The 22855-nt window shown below is 44.1% G+C and overlaps 1 protein-coding gene across 8 annotated transcripts in view; it reads left to right on the top strand.

The window, feature by feature from the left end:
- The window catches only part of ADAD1 (adenosine deaminase domain containing 1), a 226045-nt gene that overhangs the window by 149765 nt on the left and 53425 nt on the right, over positions 1–22855 (top strand). For 7 of the 8 annotated variants that reach the window (XM_033938463.1, XM_033938517.1, XM_033938507.1 and 4 more), the window contains 2 exons: positions 2286–2439; positions 14544–14714. In XM_033938463.1, coding sequence (XP_033794354.1) covers positions 2286–2439; positions 14544–14714 — 325 coding nt within the window. Of the gene's footprint in view, positions 1–2285; positions 2440–4577; positions 4705–14543; positions 14715–22855 lie in introns of all 8 variants that reach the window. The other variant, XM_033938496.1, reaches the window with a different exon arrangement.

Below are 22855 nucleotides of genomic sequence, written 5' to 3'. Positions count from 1 at the left end.
GTGGAAACTGAATCTGGGTCTCTGCTCCCTGGCTCGCCCGCCTTATGAGCCTCTAGAGCAGGTGTCCTCGATGAACCTCACTATCAAGCCAGAATTCTTTGTGGCTGTCACATCAGCTCAGAGTTTCAGAGCTTCAAGCTCTTTCTTGTCAGGATACTGTGGTGTTCTTGCGTATGGCCCCTTCCTTCCAAAAGTGGTTTCTGTCTTCCATTTGCATCTGGAAGTTCAAATTCCGGCGTTCCTTCCGGTTCAAAGGCCATGGAGCGGGTGTGTGGTCCTTGGATGTGCGCAAGCTTTTGCTGCAGTATTTGGAGATCACCAACAAGTTTTGTGTCTCGGACCAACTATTTGTCCTGGTGGGTCCTGTCCACAAAGGCAAGCTTGCATCTTAGGCTACCATTTTGGGATGGACTCGAGTGGCCACTTATGTAGTTGCAGGAAATAAGTCCCCCTCGAGGTGCGAGCTCATTCTACCAGAGGGTTTTCCTCCTCCTGGGCCGAGTCATCAGTGGTGTCTCCACAAGAGATTTGCAAGGTTGCTACATTTTCCTCCTTACACACCTTCACCAAGTTTACAGGATTGATGTGGCGACCAAGTAGGATGCCGCTTTTGATGCCTCTGTGTTGTCAGCAAGCTCATCAGTCCCACCCTAATGATTTGGGGATGGCTCTGTTACATCCTACTGGTCCCGGAATAAAGGGGGTTTGTACAAGAACTAAAGATTAGGTTCTTACTTTTGCTAATATTCTTTCTTGTAAATCCTCCCTTTATTCTAGGAACCTACCCTATGTATGCCTGATTCACTAATCACCTGCCTTGAAGTACTGGTAAGCTGGATTTAAGTTTCAGACCAGCCTTTATGAGTGCCATATTATTTGATTTAGCACTAAATTGGGGGGGGGCAGGTGGTTATCCCTGGTTTAGTGCCTCATCTGACAATGCAGGCTAACTCTCTATAGCACTGTTTTCATCGTTCCTAATGTTTCATAACAAGTTTTCTAGTTTCATTGTTGCTATTTTGCATACTGTTTGTTAATATGAGCAGAATTGATTTGTTTGGTGGGGAGTTCCCTGTTTCCCTCTCTTGTTATTATCTTCTGTAGATGTTCCTGGCTGTTTGAAGACTGACTGTTTTCCAAGGGTCATGCTCCAGGATATGCTAGCAGAGGGAGGAGTTAAAGACTTCAATTATCTGAGGCTTCCTACAGTTCCTGGTGGCAGAGGATGCATAAACCCACTGGTCATGGAATAAAGGGAGGATTTACAAGAAAAAAGATTAGTAAAGGTAAGAACCTAATCTTTCGTTATATGCCTTTCCTTCATGGCCTATGATGGGCTGAATCCTTCAAAGGATTGCAAGTCATCAGGGTGAGGTCAGCCCCAGACTAGCCACTTAGACTGTGGTCTGCAGATCCGGTGCATCCAGACCTGGTTTCCCAGGTTCCAATATTCATAGAGAATCCAGATCGCTTTGCTCTTAAGGCTTGGCTCTTAAACACGAAGTGTTCGTTCATAAAAGTTACTCAGAAGTGGTCATTATTACTCTCCTCAAGTCTAAGAAGCTGACCACTATCTTGGCCTATGCTAAGGCATGGCAGACTTTCCAGAAGTAGTGTGCCTAGGAAAATGTGGAGCTGTTTTTAACTCCATTTTTTGTGGTATTGGTTTTCCTCTGAGCCAACTTTGACAAAGGACTTACGGTGGCTTCCCCTGTCGGGTCCAAGTTGCCAAGATCTCTTGTTTCAGGGCTCAAGTTGTAAGAACTACACTGGTGTCTCATCCGGACGTTGCCGGATTTTTGAAGGGTGCACTATGCATCAGATCTCCAGTCAAAGCCCTGTTTCCTTCGTGGGATCTTAACGTGGTTCTGTGGGACCTCAGCCAAGCTTCATTCAAGCCACTGAAGGAAGCTTCGCTGATGGATTTGACACTCCAGACTGTTTTTCTGACGGCTGTGACTTCGGTGAGATGGGTCTCAGAACTCCAGTCTCTTGTAGGGAGCCTTTCCTTAAAACCTGACACTGAAGTTTGTTCATTTATTTCTCACCTACTCTTATCCAGGGCGAGTTACATATTAACATACAGAATAAAAGATTTACATTTCTCGTACAAAACACTTCAGAGACACAATATAACAAATTACATACTTACATAACAGATCAAATTACATATAACATACACGTCGCATCAACAAGTTTCTTTATATATTGTTCCTTCCTGCCAAAAGAGGTTTTGGTATTTCATATCAATCAGAAGGTTTGATTGCCAGTGTTCCATTCCACAGGTTCCAAGAAACAGGACTGGATTTTAAAGAAGTTGGATGTGAAAAGAGTACTACTTCAATATCTGGAGGTCACCAACAAGCTTAGCCTCTCTGACCATCTTTTTATGCTAACTACTCCAGCTAAGCGAGGTACGCCAGCTTCCAAGATTTCCAGGTAGATCCGAAGGACCATTTCATCCTCTGTTTCAGTGAAGGCGCATTCAACAAGAAGTGTAGCTTTGTCATGGGCAGAAGTTAGGGCAGTCTCTCCAGCGGAGATTTGTAAGGTGGTGAATTGATCCACTTTACATATGCGAAGTAGAGCAGCAAGGGCGTAGTCTGCCTTTGGTTCCTCAGAGCTACTTGATGGCGCAGTCATCCCGTCCTAGATTTCTGGAAGTGCTTTTGTCCAGAATGTGACACTTATTACACTGAAGAAAGAGATTAGGTTCTTACCTTGCTAATATCTTTTCCAGTAGATAGGTGTATTATTCTGGACCCACTCCCACCCTGTCATTTTGTTCCTGCGCCACCTACTGTCTCATTAAGAATGTTTGTTTTTCTCCAATACTGTTCCTGGAGGCCAGTTGGCCCTTTGGGCCATGAAGAGTTCACTTTGGGATACTATTTGAATTTCTTTGATGCTTCTGCTGGCCTGTTTGTTGCTCTGTTACATAGAAACATAGAATATGACGGCAGAAAAGGGCCATTGGCCCAATATGTCTGCCCACTCGAAGAACCCTCTCCCCTAAGCACTTCCTCAAAGTGAACCCATATGTTTATCCCATTTTTTCTTAAAATCAAGAACGTTGCTGGTCTCAACTGCCTGAAGTGGAATTCCAACGATCAACCACACTTTCAGTGAAGAAATTCTTCCTAATGTCACCGTGAAATCTCCCACCCTTGATTTTTAACGGATGCCCTTTTGTTGCCTTAGCTCCTGTAAGGAAAAATATATCTTCTTCCATCTCAATACGACCAGTAACATATTTGAACGTCTCTATCATGTCTCCCCTCTCTCTTTGTTTCTCGAGAGAGTATAGCTGCAACTTACCTAGACGGTCTTCATATGGGAGATCCTTGAGTCCTGAGACCATCCTAGTGGCCATTCGCTGAACTGACTCCATTCTCAGCACATCCTTTTGATAATGTGGCCTACAAAATTGAACACAATATTCCAGATGAGGTCTCACCATGGACCTGTACAGTGGCATTATAACTTTAGGCTTTCGGCTGACAAAACTTCGGATGCAACCCAGCATTTATCTAGCCTTGGATGAAGCTTTCTCTACCTGATTGGCAGTTTTCATATCTTCACTAATGATTACTCCTAGGTCCCGTTCTGCCACAGTTCTTGTTAAAGTCTCACCATTCAGGGTGTAAGTCCTGCATGGGTTTCCATTGCCAAGGTGCATAACCTTACACTTTTTGGCATTAAAACTCAGTTGCCAAGTTGTGGACCATTGTTCCAGTAAAAGTAGGTCCTGCATCATAGTGTCGGGCACGGTGCCCTTGCCCACTACGTTGCACAGTTTAGCGTCATCGGCAAATAATGCGATTTTACCTCGAAATCCCTTAGGCAGGTCCCGTACAAAGATATTAAATAGGATTGGAACCAAGACTGAGCCCTGCAGCACTCTGCTGATCACTTCCGACGTTTCGGAGGGAGTACCATTTACCATCACCCTTTGAAGTCTGCCACTGAGCCAGTCTTTAACCCATGCAGTCAATGTTTCTCCTAGTCCCAACGAACTCATCTTGTTCAGTAACCTACGGTGTGGGACACTATCAAAAGCCTTACTGAAATCCAAATACACGACGTCCAGGGACTCTCCCATATCAACCTCTTTTGTTACCCAGTCAAAGAAGCTGATCAGATTGGATTGGCAGGACCTTCCCTTTGTAAATCCATGCTGGTGGGGATCCCTCAGTCTCTCATCGTTTAAGATCGTATCTAATTTGTGTTTAATCAACTTTTTCATAATCTTGAACACTATTGATGTGAGACTTACCGTTTGGTTGTTCATAGTTCTTATGTTACTTTGTTGAGCAGAACAGACTCATTAGTTGGGAAAGTTTTCCCATATCCCAACTTCACCTAATTTCGGAAGAGCTCTTGCTTGCTTGGAGACTAACTGTAGGTGGCAGTAGAGCTCTCTATGAATTAGGAAAGTTACAGAAAAATCCGGAGTGGATTCCTTCTGCAAAGGCTTGTGGCCATGGGGAGGTTACCCTGCTTGTCCAGAATGACACACCTATCTACTGGGAAAGATATTAGTAAGGTAAGAAACTAATCTCTCTCTTTCCCTGCAGCTGGGCATCTCTGGGAAGTGGTTGCTATTGGCACAGGGGAGTTCAACTACAAAGATAAAACTCAGAATGATGGGCGATTACTACATGATTCTCATGCTATTGTGACTGCACGGCGTTCCCTGCTTAGGTAAGTTAGTGGCCCAAACTCAAGTTGACCACCATGTGATTTTTTACATTGTTGTTGTAGTGTTTTGTTTTGTTTTTAAATACAGTTGTTACATGGGGTATGACTATGGCGGTATAGAAAAATAAAGTTATTATTATTATTAATACTTGCTGAGCAAGAATTCATTATGCAGCTTGCTCAAACAAGAACCAAGAATAATTTATCTCTGCTAACTTGAAAGTTTATCAGTATAATATAGGAGTGGATAAAAGCTGCTAATCTTGATAGACAAGGCAAACTAGTAAGAATGGGTAGAAATTGTATTCTTTGTTGGTCAATCACAAACTGGATTTTTTTTCCACATAAAACACCACATTTGTAAGCTCATCTGGAAAAGTGCAATCAAGGCTCAACAAACCCCAAGTGCCAGGTTGCCATAGCGACTAAATAGAAAGTTGATCTGGCACCTGGAGTTTGTAGGCTTAGTTTAGTTACAGAAATATCTTGGCAGCTGTCCTACACCTCGTCTCTCACAGGTATAACGGGCCTCCTTGTACACTCCTGCTCTATTCCTGGACAAGTGAGTTATGCATTTATAGTCGCCAATCAGCTTATAGGAAGCCTTATTTACATAATGTTTTCTACCCTTCCCCTCTTACCTCTGGACTGCCCTCAGGAAACCAGTTGCATTCCTACAAGCTAGACAGTAGATATTTGTCTCTTCTGCTCGTGTTTATTTTTCTTTAAACTCAGTCTTTTTGTTCATGCTTCATGCCTTTGTGGTGCAGAGGTTCCCAGTGGGTACAGCTCTGGCTCCAGGACATCACAGACTTTGAAGACGAGTCTGTTTCCAGGAGGTTGGCTGCCTGGCAGTGCACTCCCTGGACAGCCTGCACTTTTGGATTGGAGCTCAGGGACCATTCCCTTAGGACATAGCTCATCCCAGGTTCATCTGCTACTGGGGCTGAGTACAGGCTGCATGGCTCTGTGGAGGTGTATCTCTGATCAGGGCTGACTGCATTCCACCACCAGGTCGTGTCCGCGGGGGTGTCCGTTGATGGCGGAGGTCTCCAGCCGCTGGAGTTGGGCTGGAGGGGCAACCAAAAGTACGGTTAGTATGCTTGATGCTTGTTGAGGTGGAGGATTTCCCTGTAAGCGGTTTCAGCTTCCTTTTGTGCAGCACCCAGCACAGCATAACACAGTGAGTACAGAGTTGACAGCCTGTTTTCAGCTATTTGGGGCAGGCAGGGGGAGGGATTCTCCAAAAGTGAGTTTTGTGCAGTGTGGGAGTGAATCCTACCAGCACCACCCCTAAAAATTCAAAACTAACTGTGTTCTGGGGGTTCCTGTGCTTTTCCTGGGCTGTATTTTATTAAAAATTACACCCACGATGGCCATCTTGGATTTTCCCGATTTAAATTTAAAGTTAGTTTTTGCCTCTACAAGCTTTGTTTTTGAGCTTCTACAATGGTGTTACTATACACAAGCATAAGAACATAAGCAATGCCTCCACTGGGTCAGACCTGAGGTCCATCGTGCCCAGCAGTCCGCTCACGCGGCGGCCCAACAGGTCCAGGACCTGCGCAGTAATCCTCTATCTATACCCCTCTATCTCCTTTTCCCTCAGTATCCCACGATCCCTTTATCCCTCAGGAATCCATCCAATCCCTGTTTGAATCCTTGTACCGTACTCTGCCTGATCACTTCCTCCGGTAGCGCATTCCAAGTGTCCACGACCCTTTGGGTGAAAAAAAACTTCCTTGCATTTGTTTTGAACCTGTCTCCCTTCAGTTTCTCAGAATGCCCCCTCGTATTTGCTGTCCCCTTCAGTCTGAAGAATCTGTCCCTATCCACCTTCTCTATGCCCCTCATGATCTTGAAGGTTTCTATCATATTTCCCCTGAGCCTCCTTTTCTCCAGAGAGAAGAGCCCCAGCCTATCCAGCCTCTCAGCGTATGAGCAGTGTTCCAGCCCTCTTACCATTTTCGTTGTTCTCCTTTGGACTCTCTCAAGTACCGCCATGTCCTTCTTGAGGTGCGGCGACCAATACTGAACGCAGTATTCCAGATGTGGACGCACCATCGCTCGATACAATGGCATGATGACTTCCCGTGTTCTGGTTGCTATGCCCTTCTTTATGATGCCCAGCATCCTGTTGGCTTTTTTCGAGGCTGCTGCGCACTGTGCAGATGGCTTCAGTGATGCATCCACCAGCACACCCAAGTCTCTCTCGAGTCTGCTGTCTCCCAACAATACCCCCCTAATTTGTAACTGAACAACGGGTTCTTTTTCCCTATATGCATGACCTTGCATTTGTCCACGTTGAAGCGCATTTGCCATTTGTTTGCCCAGTCTTCCAGCTTGTCTAGGTCCCTTTGTAGGTCCTCACACTCCTCCCTGGTCCTAACTCTGCCGCACAGTTTGGTATCGTCTGCAAATTTTATAACCTCACACTTTGCATCCTTTTCCAGGTCATTGATGAATATGTTAAAGAGTAAAGGCCCCAGGACCGATCCCTGTGGCACACCGCTCGTGACTCCCCGCCAGTCAGAATACTGACCCTTTACTCCAACCCTCTGCTGTCTACCCGACAGCCAGTGCTTGATCCATCTGTGCACATCCCCTCCCACCCCGTGGTTCCACAGCTTCTTAAGTAGCCTTTTATGTGGCACCTTGTCAAAAGCCTTTTGAAAGTCGAGGTAAATGATGTCTATGGGCTCCCCATTGTCCACCCGACTGCTTATCCCCTCAAAGAAGTACAGAAGGTTCGTTAGGCACGACCTTCCCTTACAGAATCCGTGCTGGCTTGTTCTCAGTAGGCCATTCCTCTCGATGTGCTCGCAAATGCCGTCCTTGATCATAGCTTCCACCATCTTCCCTATAATTGAAGTCAGGCTCACCGGCCTGTAGTTCCCGGGGTCACCCCTCGATCCCTTCTTGAAGATGGGTGTGACATTTGCCAATTTCCAGTCCTCTGGCACCTCACCAGTTTTCAAGGATAGGTTGCAAACATGTTGGATTGTGTCCGCTATTTCCTGTCTTAGTTCCTTCAGAACCCTTGGGTGGATCCCGTCCGGGCCCGGTGATTTTCCGCATTTTAACCTGTCTATCTGTTTGAGGACATCCTCCCTACTTACCTCTATGTGCTCTAATTTTTCAGCCTGTTCCCCACTCATGAGCTCCTCTGAGTCTGGTATATTAGATGTGTCTTCGCTCGTGAAAACCGACGAGAAGAACGTGTTCAACCTCTCAGCTACCTCTTTATCCTCCTTAATCACTCCCTTCCTATCCCCATCGTCCAACGGCCCTACCTCCTCTCTCGCTGGTCGCTTCCCCTTAATGTAACTGAAGAATGCCTTGAAGTTTTTCGCCTCCTTGGCCAGCCCCTCTTCGTATTTCCCTTTTGCTTTTCTAACCTCCCGGTGGCATTCCTTTTGGCATTTCCTGTGCGCCTGGTGATTTTCCTCTGTTGGGTCCTTTTTCCATCTCCGGAAAGATACTTTTTTGTCCTTTATCGCCCTCTTTACTTCTATTGACATCCAAACCAGGTCCTTTGATCGCTTGTTCTTGCAGCCTTTCCTGAAATTAGGGACGTACATTCTCTGTGCTTCCTGCAGGGTGTTCCTGAATAGGGTCCAGGCGCTTCCCACAGTCTCCATCCTAAAGATGTTCCTGAGCTTCCTCCCCACCATTTCCCTCATAGCAACGTAGTTCCCTTTCTTGAAGTTCAGCGCAGTTGTTGCGGTCCTCCTAACTATGGGTGTCCCTCTTTCTAATGTGAATCTGATCGTGTTGTGATCACTGTTGCCTAGTGGTCCTCCCACTTCTACCCCTCTTGCAGGCCCCCCTAATCCGTTTAGGATGAGGTCAAGAGTAGTACCCCCTCGCGTCGGTTCTTTGACTAGTTGCTCCATGAAGCAGTCCTTCACAGCTTCTACAAATCCTGTCTCCCTAGTGCAGTTGGAGTGACCCGTACTCCAGTCTATCCCTGGGTAGTTGAAGTCCCCCATCACTGTTACACTTCCAGTCCTGCACTCCTGTCTCAATTCTGCTTCCAAGTCGTGTCCGACTCCCTCTGGTGTACCAGGTGGTCGATAGTACAGCCCCAGTTTTATGCCCGCACCCTTGTTTCCCGGTAATTTGACCCACAGCGATTCCAGCCCCTCTGCCTTCGTTGCCATATCCATCCCGACCGAGTGGATAGAGTCCTTTATATATAGTGCTATGCCTCCCCCCTTTTTGTGGGTCCTGTCCTTCCTATAGAGCTTGAACCCCGGCAGCGCTACATCCCATTGATTTTCCTCTGTCCACCAGGTTTCTACAATTCCAATTATATCTAGGTCCTCCCCTTTGGCGACGACTTCTAGTTCACCCATCTTGGCCGTGAGGCTTCTTGCATTTGCGTATAAGCACCGCAGGTCCCGTCGTTTTTCTTCCACCTCTACATTTACCTGGCCCACTTGCCCTTGGATTTCTGGCAGTTTTCCCGCTCTCTGTGTTTCTGCTTTACCCTCAGCCTTTACCCTCTTAGCTTTCAGCTTCCCCACATTCCTGCCACCCCACTTACCCTCTTTTCCTCTGGGATTTCTAGCCCTACCGGCCCCCTCCTGGGCTGTCATCCCTTGAGCCTCTGTTTGATCCCCCTTGCCTTGTGGTACCTCTATATTACCCTCGGCTTTCGCCCTTATGCCACCCAGTCCCCCTGTGTCCCCATGCCCCTTAGTCTTCTCCCAGCAAGCTCCCTTTACCTGATGTTTCCCTCGCTGTCTGATTTGTAGATCTTCCGGTCCCTCTGTTTCCTCCCTGCAGTCAGCCCGTTCAGCATCTGTTCTGGATGCTGTTGTCCGAAGCGTCAACATCAGATCAGCTGGTTGGGGAAAACAAAAATCACCAATAAATGTTCTCTATCCAGTAAATAATTCATCAACTTTGCAAACAAAATAATGAAGCTACAGAAAGACAATGGCATAAATAACATATTAATAGACAAATATATGAGGGAAATGGGAGACCCAATGGAAGAGTTTGAACCCATTGCAGAAATTAAGGTGAAGAAACTTCTGAAAAGAGTGAAACCGGGCCCACCATCTTTCAACACATGCCCAATACACCCAAGAGCTCAAAGGCCCTGGACTCTCCTACCTCACGGACCTTATCAATGAATCATTACAATCTGGAAATGTTCCACTTAAATGGAAACTCTGTTAAGTTCATCCTGAAGAGTAAAGTAATAGACCTAGAAGATCCCTCCAACTACAGACTGGTAGGCAACTAATCTTGGATATCCAAACTAATAGACAAGTTAATAGGGAAATATTTTTTAAACCAATAGGAGGAAATATTTTTTCACTCAGAGAATAGTTAAGCTCTGGAATACATCGCCAGAGGTTGTGGTAAGAGTGGATAGCGTAGCAGGTTTTAAGAAAGGTTTGGACAATTTCCTAGAGGAAAAGTCCATAGTCTGTTTATTGAGAGAGACATGAGGGAAGCCATGGAATGTTGCTACTCCTTGGGTTTTGGCCAGGTACTAGGGACCTGGATTGGTCACTGTGAGAATGGGCTACTGGACATAAGGAATTCTTGTACATCTCAGCAGCCTTTGACCTAGTCTGTCTCTCTCTCTCTCTCTCGATAATCTTCGGATGGTTCTAAATAGAGAATGACATGGTGACTGTTACCTGTGGCTAGCCGGAGGAAAAATACTGGTCGTGAGGGAATGCGCACAAAATACTTTTCACCCCTTGCAATTGCGTGATCCAGCAGCCCCCTCACTCCTTCCTCCTGATCACCGCGGTCTGGGCATCTCCCTTCCTTCCCCCCTTCCCCTCACCGGCGATTTTCATTGTCTCCAAGCGGCACAATCCTTTAAACAATTCACGCACGGCTACCTGATACTTCTCTGACAGAACTGGAAACAGGAAGTTGCATCAGAGGAAAAGGCTCGGGCCGCTTGGAGGCAATGAAAATCACTGGGGAAGGGAGGGAGAAGCCCACACCATGATGATTGGGAGGGAGGGTGCTGCTGGACCATTCAAAGGGCGCTGAAGGGAAGTGGAGAGAGGGGGGAGGAACAGATGCTGAAGAGAAATGGGGAGGAGACAGAGTGGGAAGAAGACGCTGAAGGAAAGTGGGTAGGAGAGAGAGGGGAGAAGATGCTGAAGGGAAAGGGGAGGAGAGAGAGGTGAGCACATATTGGATGGAAGGAGTGGATAAAGGAGGAAGGGCACATGCTGGATTGGGAAGACAGATACCAGATCTGAAGGGAGGAAGAGGGGAGAGATGCTAAAAAAAACCACCTGGAGGAGGGAAGGAAAGATGGAAGGGAAGACAGATGCCAGACTATGGGGGGAGCAGAGGGAAGAAGATGGGTGCCAGACCAATGGGGGGGGTGGATGGAGGGAGAGATGGAAGTGAGAGGCACAGTAACGGAGCAAATGCCATATGGAAGAGGCAGAGAGAAGGCAGACAGTGAATGGAAGGAATAGAATGACATGAAGATGAGGAAAGCAAAAACCAGATGACAAAGATAGAAAAAAAAAATTCTATTTCTTTTCTTTTTTTTTTGCTTTAGAATAAAGTAGTATATTAGTTGTTCTGATAAGCATTTATAAACAAAGCTCTGCCAGCTGAAGATCTCTTCCTCTAGTTCTGCAGCCAGAACTTTGATTTATGACAAGTGCATAGAATATTGTTTCTTTTTATACTTTAATAAGTTCAGTATAAAACTATTTGAGGTTTGTGCGGATGGATTCAGATGGGACCAAGTTCGCAGAGATAGGGACAAATTTTTTCCACTAGAATCTATTATTAAAGGATCAGGCCAGAATCTATCTCTTACTAACTCAAACAAAGCCCCACACGGACAAACAATACAAACACCCAACAACACCACAAGGCCTTAACAATTTGCACTTAACATTCACACACCCAAACAGAAAAGAAAAAGAAGTGGAGAAAAAAGGCCTCAGTTCAGCTTCATGTGGCCAAAAAACTCCACTCCTTCAAAACTATATCTCTGTAAATGTAAACAAGTTCTGTGTAAATGCTGAAAATAAGTGATCAAAAAGCAAAGCAGCTGAAGTAGCCTGCCAGGTGGTATCAAAAAAAGCACGCTCAAAGAAGAGAGATGAAAATCAGTGGATGAGTATGAAAAAGGCAGTACAGTCTAGTTAATATCCACAGCAGAAGCAAGAAAAAATAACAACATAGCTGCTACTGGCTTCTCAATCCAATCCGGGCAGCCCTTGCACCCAACGGGGAACCCTCCGTTTCGCGTGAAATCGCTGCATCAGGTGTGTTCATTCCATTGCTTCACCACCGGATATTCCAGACCCACCATGCTCATCAAGCATCCTCACCGCTTCATCAAATGCTACTGGCGCAGAAAAACTCCACAACAGCGCGCTGAAAAACCTCAAAGGCTCCACCTATCTTTGTGCATCCGCCAATCAAAAACATTCAAGCTCAAAAAAAGGCGGACCATTCAATCCGGGCGTTTAAACCTTCAGGATGGACAGATTGCAGCTCCTTTTGCCAAAGGAGCCATCTCCAGTCACCCCATCGAACCGGAAATGCTATGTGTTCAATCACAATACATCACAGGGCTCCAAAATCATGATGGGCTTCCAGACAATGCATCACCAAGTGTTCCTCTAAACACCAGGTATTCCAACAGGATCTATGTTCTATAAGTCTTGTCTTGAACTGACGGCTCCATTCCTCTAATAATACTAGACTGGCTTTTCAAATGTTATATTTAACGAAAGCCATGAATGATCTAGCCTTTTTTGTTTCCTTGGATGCAGAGAAGGCATTTGATCGGGTGGAATGGACCTTCATGTATCAAGCTATGGAATGGTTTGGTATAGGGACAGGTTTTATACAAATGATTCAATCCTTGTATAGCTCCCTGACTGCTAGATTATATATTAATAATAATTTTTCAGAAAGCTTTAACTTGCGAGGGGGGTTAGACAGGGATGTCCCTTATCTCCTCTGCTTTTTGATATTGTATTAGAACCCTTGTTATTAGCTATTCAACAGGCAGAGGAGATACAGGCTATTCCCTATTCAGAACGGGAATATAAGGTCTCTGCTTATGCAGATGATATACTGCTTCATTTGAGTAACCCTGAAACTACCATTCCATGCTTGTTTGAATTAATAGAGAAATTTGGAAAATTTTCTGGGTATAAAATTAATTGGAATAAATCTGAAGTTCTTCCACTTAATGTACATTGTACAGAAGGTTTATTTGACTCATTTTCCTTTATCTGGAAGGAAGATGGAATAAAATACTTAGGAATTTTCCATGAGCTCTGGGAGGACCCAATACATACCCTGGTGTAAAATATAGGCTTGATGATACCTAAAAAAATTTACCCCACCCTCCACAATTGGTTTTTGTAATGATACTAAAAAAGGACCCCTGAAAAAAAACTGGTATCATACTCATTTGATAATAAACTGCAGGCAAAATCATCATTTTAATAGTTTTGACTCTCCCCCACCAAGAAAGATGCAAAGGATTCTATTGCTCACACATTTCCGTTACTTTTTTTAATAAAAAATTTTTATTCTCTTTCATTGTATCTTCTAGGGTATAAGTTTAACTGTTAATATTTGTTGCACTTGTTGTTAGATGAAAAAATGAATAAAGAATATTTAAAAAAGTCATCTGCCTTGACTTCTGAAAAAAAACCCGAATACAAATGATAATTAAAATTTTCTCTGCATACAGTATGCTTTGTGTTTGTTAAAATTTTATTGTTGGTAAATCATTTTGACTTGGTCATTTTAAAAGTAGCTCGCATGCCAAAAGAGTTTGGGCACTCCTGACCTAGATTGTATTAAACTGCATAGGAAATTCTCCCAGCTCTTCATATCCTTCGATCACAACAGACTGGCTTACCCCTGTTACCAAATGTACTATCTTGACTAGGCTGACGGATTGTGTATCATATTCATATTTTCAGGCTGGGCTGATGCTTCAAGGCTGTGCTACAGCACATATTTGAGCCGTGGCTGCTCCAGTAGCTCATTTTCACTCTGCTTCTGTTGAAGACATCTGCAAAGCAGCTACATGGTCCTTTATCTATACATTTATCTCTCATTTTTACTTTGAACAATTCTAGACAAGAAAGTCGATTTGGCCAAGCAGTTCTGCAAAATCTATTCAGTACCTCATCTCCAACTTTCCCTCCAGCCCTTTTTCATTTTACGCCAGGTTTCATGTTATATGAGAAAGTAGCTATACAGTAGACATGGTCCTGGCAGCTGAAGATACCTGTTTGTGCGAATATCATGCCTGCTTGTTCTCCAAGGACAACAGGCATATACTGTATTCTCACAACCTGCCGACCTCCCCTAGCTGCTTCTTAGCTTTTTGACTGGAAGGAACCACACATAAGGCGGGGGCACTTTCTCAATGATTTAGACCAGGGGTCTCCAAAGTCCCTCCTTGAGGGCCGAATCCAGTCGGGTTTTAAGGATTTCCTCAATGAATATGCATGAGATCTATGTGCATGCACTGCTTTCAATGCATATTTATTGGGGAAATCCTGAAAACCCGACTGGATTTGGCCCTCAATGAGGGACTTTGAAGACCCTTAATTTAGACAAACAGTACATGGCAGTGGCTACACCGGGTTCTGTCTGATGACTTCACCCATTTGTGAGAGTATATGTCTGCTAACCTCAGAGAATACCTGCTACAGGTACCGGTAAATAGCTTTGGGTTTTCCTGCTCATTACTATACTAGACCACTTCTAGATATTTGATTTAATGCTTCCTAAATCGTTTCATCAGTCTCAGGTATAGAAAACTAATTCCTAAACAGGTTGTAATGTTTGTTTTCTAGATACTTTTATAGACAGCTTCTGCTCTTCTACAGTAAAAATACAGGTATGATGGAAAAATCCATATTTTGTACAGAACCAGCATCAAATTTGCTCACTTTTAAACCGAACATAAACATTCATTTGTATATGAATCAACTTCCAAAAGGACCTGCTCAGATAAAACCAGAGTTGTAAGTATTAACATCTGCATTCTTATAAATTGATCAGAAAGTAATGTATGAAAATTTGGCTTAATGTATTCTGTTTCTCATAATCTGGGTCTGTATCATGTGCTCGGTGGTTCTGTAACTAGTCATAATAAAGTCAGTGAAATAATCGGCATTTCATTTACTCCTATTTAACTATATACATGTCAAACCGTCACACAAGTAACTGTTTAAAAATGATGGGTACACTTTTTGAATGTTTTTTCATAATGTGAAAATTATAAAACAATTACAAAGTGACCACATTGGGAAGAATAGCCAATTTATTCACATTTAATGACATTTGTATCGCACATTAGCCTTTCATAGTTCAGTGTGGCTTATCACATATTAGCCCAATTTTGTCTCGGGGTACAAAGCTCTTATCCGCAAACATTATATTCTTCTCTACTTATATGAAAAAATAGAATCTCAGCCTAAATATTAGGTCAATTAGACAGATATTTATGGAGTAAGTAGGTTTTAAGCATATTCTTGAAAACAGGGAAGTTATCCTGACATCTAATTTCTCTTTAACTGCTTGAAAAGTAAACCTAGCAGAGTGCAGTTTTATATACCAATTTGCTACAATTTATAGCTATATGATGCCACATTAGGGGTTGTCTTCCAAGAAAAAGTTGTGTAATCATGGATACTAAGCTGAAATCTTCTCAGTGTGGGGCAGTGGCTCATAAAGCACAGTGTTAGGAATTAAGAAAAAATTGAAAATAAAGATTATTATAATACCTCTGTGTTGTTTGACGGGTGTGATCTCACCTTGAGTAATGGCACCGGAGTTCCAGCAGCTATCCGACCAGCCAAGGGTAGATTCAGTGGTGTCTGAAATCACTAAGTGATACGGCTCTCCTGAGTGAGGGTGGTATTATGCTGAAAGATGCTCAGGACCGCAAGGTGGACATTATTTGGAAAAGGCAATTTGAAACTCTTGGGATCAAGGCTGCTGCTGCCTCATTTGCTGTTTAGGCCTACCACAACAGACTGCGATGGCAGCCCTCCACAGAGGAGGATGCCTTCCCCCAGCTTGTACTGAAAGAGGTGGATTACGTGGCAGATGCCATATAGAACCAGCTCTGGCAGGATATACATTTCAATTTTGACATATTGTAATCACAAAATAGAAAAAATAATTACAGTAGAATCTCATTAACCGGTATTCAACTAACCAGTACTCAACCAACCAGCAAAACAAATTGTCTGCTGTACGCCTCGGACAACATCCAAAGTCATGATCCTGACCCATCAATCCCCTCCCTCCCAGCCCGAAGCAGCAGGTAACAATCCTGACCACCACCACCCCCTCCCTTACCTGAAACAGCAAAGCTGATCCTGATTACCCCCCCCCCCCCCATCCCTCCCTTACCCGAAGCTGCAGAGCTGGTCCAGATATTTCCTCCTCTCCCTCAGTTACCCAACGCAGTAGCAGCAGCTGGTGAGCAGAGGAAGCGCCGTAAACAGGATGTTTCTGGCTAGTCCTGGCAGGGCCTTTTCTCTGTCACATCACTTCCAATGTGTTAGAGGAAAGCCCCTGCCGGGGCTGGCCAAAAGCATCCTGTTTATGGCATTTCCTCTGCTCACTGGCTACTGCTTCTGTTAAGTAAGAGAGGCAGTGTCGGGACCGGCTGCTGCTTCGTGTGAGGGAAGTTGGGGGGTTGTCAAGGCCAGCTGAGGTTTCATGTTCTCCAACATTTCCAGTTTACAACCCTTCCCTTCAGGCTAGCAAAGGCCCACCACACTTTAACCAAAGTTGTGGTTGTGGCTGTGGCTGTGGCTGCTCATCTCTGCAGAATTTGGGTCCAAGTACACCCCTATCTAGACGACTGGCTTATCAGGGCTCTGTCCAAGAAGGAGTGCGACTTTTCCCACCAAAATTCAAATTGGTGACCAATGGACTGCCCTGTTCCCAATCAAGTCAGTGGACCCACTGTTTACAAAGACAAACTGCAGACCTCACAGCATACCCTGAAGAAAGCCACAGCATGGTGGCTCAAACATTGGTTTCTACCCGTCAAGGTGCAGTGAGACCTGGAAAACTGCAACAAGCACAATGGCAGCTGCGGGAGCCCTGAGAGATCAAAATAGTGTTAAGCTTGCGGGGAAGTTCCCCATATCCCCTTCTACAGTGTATGCTTTGATCCAGTTATAATCAATTGTTTGGGGACTAAACTGAAGTGGGCACTATGTTCCTCTGCTGTATGGAAAGAGCTGAAAACGTGTGGCTTTCTGCAAGTCCCCGTTTGCGGGTACAGATTGAACATCTATTATACAGACTCCTTCCTGGATTAACAGAAAGATTACCAAAGGTACGAACCTAATTTTCCAATAAATATATATTCCAAATATAGTCAAATATAAGCTGAAATTTTGGGGCTAAAAAAATGAGTCTTGGCTTGTATTTGGGTCAGTGCCCACCCCCCTTTTAAGAACATAAGTAGTGCCTCTGCTGGGTCAGACCAGAGGTCCATCATGCCCAGCAGCCTGCTCATGCGGCGGCCCTTCAGGTCCAGGACCTGCATATTAATCCTCTATACCCTTCAATCCCCTTTTCCTTCAGGAAAACATCTAATCCTTTCTTGAAACCCAATACCGTACTCTGTCCTACCACATCCTCTGGAAGCGCATTCCAGGTGTCTACCACCCTCTGGGTGAAGAAGAACTTCCTAGCATTGGTTCTGAATTTGTCCCCTTTTAATTTTTCCGAATGCCCTCTCGTAGTCTTCGAAGGTTTGAAGAATCTGTCCCTCTCCACTTTCTCTATGCCCTTCATGATCTTGTAAATCTCTATCATGTCCCCTCTAAGCCTCCGCTTTTCCAGGGAAAAGAGCCCCAGTTTCTCCAATCTTTCAGCATAGGAAGTTTCTCCAATATTTCAGCAAAGGAAGTGAAAGTAGTAGGACCGTTGGGAAACAGCAATCACAACGTGATCAAGTTCAAAGTTGAAGTTGGAATATCGAAAGGGAAGAGAACCACAGCGACAACTTTAAACTTCAAGAAAGGAAACTACGAAGCGATGAGAGTAATGGTAAGAAAGAAACTTAGGAGCAACTCAAAGAAATCCCAGACTGTAGAGCAAGCCTGGTCACTATTCAAAGACATGGTGAGTGAAGCGCAAAATCTGTACATCCCCAGATTTAGAAAAGGATGCAAAAAGAACTGAACTAGAGACCCGGCATGGATAACCAAAGAAGTGAGGAAAGCAATAGGAGACAAGAAACATTCATTCTGGGAATGGAAAATGGACAAAACTGGGGAGAACTGGAAAGAACACAGGAAGCATCAAAAAGAATGTCACCGCATGGTTAGAAGAGCAAAAAGAGAATATGAAGAGAGGCTAGCCAGGGAAGCAGGAAATTTCAAACCGTTCTTCAGATATGTTAAAGGGAAGCAGCTGGCTAGGGAGAAGGTGGGATCGCTGGATGATGGAGATAGAAAAGGAGTGGTGAAGGAGGAAAAAGAGGTGGCGGATAGACTAAATATGTTCTTTTCGTCAGTATTTACAATGGAGGACACATAAGAACATAACATAAGCAATGCCTCCGCTGGGTCAGACCTGAGGTCCATCGCGCCCAGCAGTCCGCTCACGCGGCGGCCCAACAGGTCCAGGACCTGTGTAGTAAACCTCTATCTATACCCTTCTATCCCCTTTTCCAGCAGGAAATTGTCCAATCCTTTCTTAAACCCCAAAACTGTACTCTGCCCTATAACGTACTCTGCCCTATAACGTACTCTGGAACCTGAAAAAATCTTCACAGGGGACCAGGTAGAAAAATTAACATCAATGAAGGTAAGCCTCAGAGACGTATATAGGCAGATAGATTAAAAAGTGACAAATCTCCGGACCCGGACAGAATCCACCCCAGGGTTTTGAAGGAACTAAAGGAGGAAATAGCGGAACTACTACAGCAAATTTGTAACCTATCCCTGAGTACAGGCGTGATCCCGGAAGATTGGAAGATAGCAAATGGGATGCCCATCTTCAAAAAGTGATCAAGAGGTGACCTGGGGAACTACAGACTGGTAAGTCTGACTTCGGTTCCAGGAAAGATGGCGGAAGCGCTGATAAAAGACAGCATCGATGAGCATCTCGAAAGAAATAAACTGATGAAAACAAGCCAGCATGGCTTCTGCAAGGGAAGATCATGCCTAACGAACTTATTATACTTCTTCGAAGGAATTAACAAACGAATGGACAAAAGGGACCCCATAGACATCTATACTTAGATTTCCAAAAAGCCTTTGAGGTACCCCATGAACGCCTATTATGGAAACTGAAGAGCCATGGGGTGGAAGGAGATGTAAATAGATGGATCAAAAATTGGTTGGTGGGTAGGAAGCAGAGGATAAGATTGAAGGGCCACTACTCTGACTGGAGGAGGGTCACGAGTGGTGTTCTGCAGGGGTCGGTGCTCGGACCGCTGCTGTTCAATGTTTTTATAAATGATCTAGAAACAGGGACGAAGTGCGAGGTAATAAAGTTCGCAGACGACACCAAACTATTTAGTGCAGTTGGGACAAAAGAAGACTTTGAAGCTTTACAAAGGGACCTGAACAAACTAGAAGAGCGGGCGGCGAGATGGCAGATGAAATTTAATGTAGGGAAATGTAAAGTCTTGCATGTGGGAAACAGAAACCCAAAGTACAGGTATACGATGGGAGGGCTGGAATTGGGTGAAGGTACCCTAGAAAAGGACTTAGGGGTAATGGTGGACAAGACAATGAAGCCGTCGGCACAGTGCGCAGCGGCCTCAAAGAAGGCGAATAGAATGCTGGGTATTATCAAGAAAGGTATTACAGCCAGAACGAAAGATGTTATCCTGCCATTGTATCGGGCGATGGTGCGCCTGCATCTGGAGTACTATGTCCAATATTGGTCGCCATTCCTAAAGAAGGATATGGCGTTACTCGAGAGGGTCCAGAAAAGAGCGACGCAATTGATAAAAGGTATGGAAAACCTCTCATATGCTGAAAGACTAGAGAAACTGGGGCTCTTTTCACTGGAAAAGTGGAGACTTAGAGGGGACATGATAGAGACTTACAAGATCATGAAGAGCATAGAGAAAGTGGAGAGGGACAGATTCTTCAAACTTTCGAAAACTACAAGAACAAGAGGGCACTCAGAAAAATTAAAAGGGGACAGATTCAGAAGCAACGCTAGGAAGTTCTTATTCACCTAAAGGGTGGTGGACACCTGGAATGAGCTTCCAGAGGGTGTGATAGGGCAGAGCACGATATCGGGATTCAAGAAAAGATTAGATAAATTCCTAAAGGAAAAAGGGATGGAAGGATATGGAAGATAGAAGAATATTATACAGGTCCTGGACCTGATGGGCCGCCGCGTGAGTGGACTGCTGGGCATGATGGACCTCTGGTCTGACCCAGCAGAGGCAATGCTTTTATGTTGTTTTATCAATCTCATCGCTCTTTTCTGAACCCTCTCGAGTATCGCTATGTCCTTCTTAAGATACGGCGACCAGTATTGGACGCAGTATTCCAGATGCAGGCGCACCATCGCCCGATACAACGGCAAGATAACTTCCTTTGTTCTGGTTGTAATACCTTTCTTGATGATACCTAGCTTTCTGTTCACTGCCTTAGAGACCACTGCGCACTAGGCCGACGGTTTCATTGTCTTATCTACCAGTACCCCTAAGTCCTTTTTTAGGCTACTTTCACCCATTACCAGCCCTTTCATCGTGTAGTTGTACCTCGTGTTTCTGTTTCCTTCATGCAAGACTTTACATTTCTCTACATTGAACTTCATCTGCCATCTCGTCGCGCACTTCCCTAGTTTGTTCAGGTCCCTTTGTAAATCTTCGCAGTCCTCTTTAGTCCTAGCCCCATTAAATAGTTTGGTGTCATCTGTGAATTTTATTACTTCGCACTTCGTCCCTGTTTCTAGATCATTTATAAATACATTGAATAGCAGTGGTCCAAGCACTGACCCCTGAGGAACACCACTTGTGACCCTCCTCCAGTGTGTGTGTGTGTATCTATATATATAAAATCGGAGGTATGTATGTGTGTGTGTATGTGCCGCGATCACGCAAAAACGGCTTGACCAATTTGAACAAAACTTGGTATGCAGATCCCTCACTACCTGGGGTGATATGTTCTGGGGGTCTCGCGGCCCTCCTGCACATGTGGGCGGAGCTACAAACAGAAAATCAGATTTCACCCATTCATGTCAATGGAAAAAATGTAAAAAGCTGCCATTCTCACTGTGACCAATTTGGACGAAACTTGGTATGCAGATCCCTCACTACCTGGGATGATATGTTCTGGGGGTCTCGCGGCCCACTTGCACACGTGGGCGGAGCTACAAACATGAAATCAGATTCCATTCATGTCAATGGAAAAAATGTAAAAAGCTGCCATTCTCACAGTAATTCACAAACGGCTTGACCAATTTGGACGAAACTTGGTATGCAGATCCCTCACTACCTGGGGTGATACGTTCTGGGGGTCTCGCGGCCCACAACTCTATGTTGCTTGCTCAAGGGTGGGTTCACCCAAGAATTTATATGTTCTTGCTCCAGGAGGTGAAACTAAAATTGTTGTTTATAATCACGTTTTGCGTTAGTTGTATTGTATTCATTTTGTCAAATATTTCACTTTATAATTTGAATATTGTACTTTTTATTAAGCTGTAAAAAAATACTTTCATTCACCACTATAAAGTATCTTTATTTGAATCCATTTACAGTGTTATTGCTATAATTAAATACCCGTGCAACGCCAGGGCATCAGCTAGTTATATATATAAATTTTTTTTTTTTTTTCTTACTGTACTTCACAATTCGCAACCAGATTCATGGTAGTTCTTCTTTATACCATTCCTTCCTTTAATTAGGAAAAGGTCCTATATCTCTTACTTGATCCTCAAGTTTCTAAGTTCTTCCCTCCGCTTCTTTTCAGTTGAAGATTAGGCCAGTTCCTGCACATAAATTTACATATCCCTCTATTTTCTTCCTTACGGGGTTATCCAACATTTCCCTGTTCATCATTTCTTTACTAAACTTCTTTGCTGGTTACCTGTTTTTCCAGCATATCTCTTGAGAAGTACTACTTTTTCTTTGCTATCCTTGCACTGGCTCTTTTCATTTTTCAAGACACACCAGAGCTCTTTCACAGCTCTCAAGGGGAGCATTTTTAATATGTGGCTTTGCCCCCAGTCTGCCACTTTCTTTTCATTTGCTTTCTAAGCTCCATACTAACAACTTCCTCTCCTTACTAAGGTGTGTTTCCTTTTGTCCTATAAAACTATTCTATTCAACAGGAACCATGCTGTCATTCTACTTGACAAAATTCCCTTTCCCTACCCATCTGTGTCTACCTGGGACACGACTGGTTTCAACTGCTCTTCTTGGTCTGGTCATCCATATATGTACATTTGCCAGTATCCATTTATTCTTTTCTTCTTGAATCTGTCATGTCTCCCTCGCCTGTGCTTGGATTCCCCTGCCGCTATGAGGTCATCTCTTATTTTACAACCTCCTTACATATAGTTTTGCCCTGCATTCTTTCCCTTTTCCTCTTGTTGAGGATGGGGTTTTTCTAATTCTACTTTATTTATTTTCCTTCCCTTGCCTCCGCCTACTTATATCAGATTGTATATCTGATTTTCTTGCAAGGCAACAGGCATTTGTTTCCTTAGAGGCCAACTCTCCCTCCATCCCCTTTACTAAAGTTAGGAAGTCTCGCATATAAGAATGTGCTGTCTGCCTGTCTAAGGATAAAGCACAGTTACTTACCGTAACAGCTGTTATCCATGGACAGCAGGCAGATATCCTCACATGTGGGCAATGTCATTCACAGAGCCTGGCATAGACAGCGGAAAAGTGCACTGTCACTCCATGTCCCAGCAAAACTTCGAGACTGCACGCACCACGCATATTACTTCTCTTCTTCAACACCATATGCATTCATGCAATATAAGAATATCACATTTTTTCTAGCTCTATATTGAACACATCTGTACTCATTCATAGTGGTACATTTTTTTTATATTTTTGATGCAGTTACTATATGTACTTGAATATAAGTCGATCTGAATATAAGTCTAGACGTCCATTTCCCCCAAAAAAGGAGGAAAAATGGTTGACTCGAAT

Source organism: Geotrypetes seraphini, chromosome 1 (genome assembly GCF_902459505.1).
Source record: "Geotrypetes seraphini chromosome 1, aGeoSer1.1, whole genome shotgun sequence".
NCBI lineage: Eukaryota > Metazoa > Chordata > Amphibia > Gymnophiona > Dermophiidae > Geotrypetes > Geotrypetes seraphini.
Note: the sequence above shows the minus strand (reverse complement) of the source record. Positions and strands in the feature narration are given on the sequence as shown.